The following is a 5,000-nucleotide window of genomic DNA, read 5'->3' as shown; positions in this document are numbered from 1 at the left end:
TGTATTCAAAAAAAAATATATCATGTAATATATATATATATATATATATAATATTTTTATTTTGTGAAAAAAATATAAAGAAATCATAGATTTGTTCTTTTAAACACTTATTAATATTATTAATGAAAATAATATATAAAATAAAAACAATTAAATCAAAGAAATTTATGTTATATTTGGGTATTGTACTATTTTTTTTTTTTTTTTTTTTTTTTTTTCTATATTTTGATTTTTTTACTTAAAGTCATTTTTTTTTTTTTTTTTTTTTTATTATTATTTTTCTTCTCTTTTTTTTATTTCATTTTATTTATATTTCCTTTGAATTTAAATTCATTTTGAGCGGTTCTATGGTTGGTTATATTTATAATATACAAAAAATTGTTTTATTAATTTATTTATAATAATAATTATACATGCATGAATATTTATATGCATTTATTGATCTATCTATTTTATTTTTTTTTTGAGGTTATAATTTTTTTTTTTTTTTTTTTTTTTTTTTTTTTTTGTTCATTTAAAAAATAATTATATATATATATATATATATATGTATATTTTTTTTTTTTTTTTTTCTTCCTTTTTGAAATGAAGGTCTCTAAATTAGTCTTGTTTGCGCACATATTTTTTATTATAAATATCTTATGTCAATATATTTGTTTAAATGCTTCTAAAGTAAATAAAAAGGGTAAAATAGCAGAAGAAAAGAAAAGAAAAAATATTAAAAACATTGATAAAGCAATAGAAGAACACAACAAAAGGAAGAAACTAATTTATTATTCATTGATAGCATCTGGGGCAATAGCATCGGTTGCGGCAATATTGGGATTAGGATATTATGGATATAAAAAATCGCGAGAAGATGATTTATATTATAATAAATATTTGGAATATAGAAATGGAGAATACAATATAAAATATCAAGATGGTGCTATAGCAAGTACTAGTGAATTTTATATAGAACCTGAAGGAATAAATAAAATAAATTTAAATAAACCCATAATTGAAAATAAAAATAATGTAGATGTGTCAATTAAAAGATATAATAATTTTGTAGATATAGCACGACTTAGTATACAAAAACATTTTGAACATTTATCAAATGATCAAAAAGATTCTCATGTAAATAACATGGAATATATGCAAAAATTTGTTCAAGGATTACAAGAAAATAGAAATATATCTCTATCCAAATATCAAGAAAATAAAGCTGTTATGGATTTAAAATATCATTTACAAAAAGTTTATGCTAATTATTTATCTCAAGAAGAGAACTAAAATATCAACAAATGAAAACTTGGAAATAATCAGACGAGACTTATTATAAGGTAAATTAATATATAATATAATTGAATATCCTTAATTGTTAATTTATTAAACATCATATTACAAAAATGTCCACAAAATTATATATATATATATATATATATATATATATGTATATATTTGGAGGGAACAATACATCTATTTTACTACAGTATATATTAAAGACAAAATGTGGATTATAAAAACGTAATTTTTTTTCAAACAAAAAAATATATAAAGCGTTGTAAAAATATGAATATTTTTTTTAAGCTTTAAAAAAAAGGACATAATTAAATTCATTTTGTGTAGTACATTAAATTTATAAATATATCTGATATTATTAAGAATAATATGTGTATGAAAATATATTAAGCCATATTAAGTTTTTCTTTTTTTTTTTTTTTTTTTTCTATTATTAAACGAAATATATAAACATTTCGTTTGGTAAAAATATATTTCTATAATATAATATGTTTGTATAATACCAATATTATCTTTGTTTCAATATTTTTTTTTTTTTTTTTTTTTTTTTTTTTTTAATAAACCTTAGATGTACAGTTATATATAAAATATATAACAATTTACTATATTATATATATATATATATATATATTTTTTTTTTTTTTTTTTTTTTTTTTTTAATAAACCTTAGATGTACAGTTATATATAAAATATATAACAATTTACTATATATATATATATTTTTTTTTTTTTTTTTTTTTTTTTTTTTTTTATTAGTATCTGTACACATTGGTATTTGTATTTCTTAATTATCCAATATGAAATAGACACATTTCTGTAGTTGCATGTAGAAAAAAAAAAAAATATATATATATAGTAAATTGTTATATATTTTATATATAACTGTACATCTAAGGTTTATTAAAAAAAAAAAAAAAAAAAAAAAAAAAATTTAAATTCAAATTTAAAATTAAAATTAAAATTTAAAAAAATATTTTTTTTTTTTTTTTTTTTTTTTTTTTTTTTTTTTTTTTATTTCTTCAAACTTTTTTCCAATTTAAGCATAATACAAAATTTTTTCTATAAATAATTATTATTATAAGATATATTTTTTTACATTTTCTTATTTTTTCACATATTTAAGTTTTTATATGTTCAAATTGAAAGTTTTACTTTTGTATGTGTTAAAATATAAATATATTTATTTATTTATTTATTTATGTATAGGTGTTTATTTATTGAGATATAACATACTATAAATAAATAACATATTTATTGAATATTTTATTATTCTTATTTACAATCTTATTTTTTATATTTCTTTTACGGTTTTTATTTCCATCCATATTTTCTTTTCTTTTATTACTTAATTTTTTTTTTTTTTTTTATATATTTTCTTTCCTTATTTGTATCCCAAGTTGATACTGAAATTTTTTCGCAAAGGCATTATGAGTAAGGTACAAAAGGATAGTGCCAAGCCCTTGGATAAATTTGGAAATATCTATGATTATCACTATGAGCATGAAACACATGCCCCTCTCTCACCTCGTATTAGAAAAGTTGGGGATATTGAGTTTCATGCCTGTAGCGATTACATTTATTTGTTGATGACCCTTAGCAAGGATCCTGAGAAGTTTAATTACGCTCTCAAGGATAGGGTTAGTATCAGGAGATATGTTCGCAAGAATCAAAATAGATATAACTATTTTCTTATTGAAGAACGTGTCCAAGATAACATTGTCAACAGAATAAGTGATCGTTTAATTTCTTATTGTACTGACAAAGAAGTTACGGAAGACTACATTAAGAAAATTGACGATTACTTATGGGTTGAACAAAGAGTAATAGAAGAAGTTTCTATTAATGTTGATCATGCTAGAGAAGTTAAAGAGAAGAAGCGTATCATGAACGACAAGAAATTGATCAGAATGTTATTTGACACCTATGAATATGTCAAGGATGTCAAATTTACAGATGACCAATATAAGGACGCAGCAGCAAGAATAAGTCAATTTCTTATTGATGTTGTTGATTCTTATATAATCAAGCCAATACCTGCTTTACCCGTAACACCTGATGAACCACATCACAACAATATTTAATTTTTTTGCAAAAAAAAAAAAAAAAAAAAAAAATATATATATATATATATGTAATATATATGTGATATATATGTGATATATATGTGATATATATGTGATATATATGTGATATATATGTGATATATATGTAATATTTATATGTTTATATAAATATGCTATATAAGTGTATATAGAAACATACACACATATTAATTTTACATATTAAAAATATGCATATCTGTATATGTTAAGAAAGTATATGTGTAAATGTATAAAGCGATATACATAATCACTTTACATATTAGAATATGCATGTGTATATGTGATGAACGTATATGTGTATATGTATGCAATAATATACATATATTTATCACACAAAAATATAGATATAAATATATAAGTATACAAATAAATAAATAAATAAATATATATATATATATATATATACATATATATTACAATAAAAAAGAGACTATTATATCAGAATTTTTTCTGTTTTTTTCTCTTTTTTTTTTTTTTTTTTCGCCACAAATATATTTTTTTTTAAAGAAATATCTTCAATGTTATGTACTAAAATAATATACAAAACATGGAGTATTTTAAAAAAATATATATTACACACATATATACATATATATATATATATATATATATATATATATATATACATTTTAATATTCGTTAACAAAATGAATAATATATTATATGTATTTTATAAGCCACATAATAATACAATAAAATATATATATTCTCTATAGAGTTATAAAGATTAATCAAAATTCTCTCTCTACATAAATATTGTGCGATATAATACATACATTTATATATATATAAAAATAAATATATATTATATAAATTTATACATATATTTCATATATTTATATATATATAAGTAGCAAATATAAAGTGGTATTATATGGGCATTCTATTTTATATTATATCATTAAATGTATTAATAAGTATCAAATATTATGATATAATTAAATATATATTAGTTACTTATTAGAAGAAAAAACTAATATATATATTAATTTTTTATTTTATTTTTTTATATCATATGATATAATATTATATTATATTATATACCTGAATATATATTTCTATGCATATATGTGCATTCATATTTAAATATATTTAATTTTTTTTTTTTCCGACATATTAGTAGTTATGCATACAAATAAATTATATAGTATACTTTTAATTTTAACACCAATAAAAAACACGTAGAAACTATTACCCGAAAAAAAATTTTAAATAATATATTAAGAGTATATATAAGTTCTTTTTCTTATATGAAAAAAGAAGAAAATATATATATATATATATATATATATATATTTAGATTATGGAAATAATTTATTTTTTTAATTAATATTAAAAGAAGCATGTTACAAGGTTTACAAATGATTTTATTAATAACTCATATAAACCCTTAATAATATTCTTTTCGATTTGTTATAATTCCATTATTTAATATTATTATATTAAATTAAATTCATTATATATATATATATATATATATGGTTGAATTGTAAAGATAAAATATATATCTTTTAATATTTATGCATAAATAGGAATATATAGGTTTACTTGAATTTTTTATTTTTTTACATGTCATATTATTGTTTAAGTATGTTATACATATAATATTAAATG

General features: G+C 17.8%; 2 protein-coding genes across 2 annotated transcripts; both read left to right on the top strand.

The window, feature by feature from the left end:
• Positions 1-585: 585 nt before the first annotated feature.
• PF3D7_1302200 (early transcribed membrane protein 13) lies at positions 586-1,275 on the top strand (the record flags this gene model as incomplete). Its single annotated transcript, XM_001349714.1, has 1 exon — positions 586-1,275. The coding sequence occupies one exon, from the start codon at positions 586-588 to the stop codon at positions 1,273-1,275; it is 690 nt and encodes a 229-aa protein (XP_001349750.1).
• A 1,436-nt stretch (positions 1,276-2,711) lies between these two features.
• On the top strand, positions 2,712-3,365 carry PF3D7_1302100 (gamete antigen 27/25; the record flags this gene model as incomplete). Its single annotated transcript, XM_001349713.1, has 1 exon — positions 2,712-3,365. One exon carries the CDS (start codon positions 2,712-2,714, stop codon positions 3,363-3,365), a length of 654 nt encoding a protein of 217 aa, XP_001349749.1.
• Between the last annotated feature and the right edge of the window lie 1,635 nt (positions 3,366-5,000).

This window comes from Plasmodium falciparum (assembly GCF_000002765.6).
Source record: "Plasmodium falciparum 3D7 genome assembly, chromosome: 13".
In the NCBI taxonomy this organism is placed as follows: Eukaryota; Apicomplexa; class Aconoidasida; order Haemosporida; family Plasmodiidae; genus Plasmodium; species Plasmodium falciparum.
The sequence above is the reverse complement of the archived record's forward strand: the minus strand, read 5'-3'. Positions and strand labels throughout refer to the sequence as shown.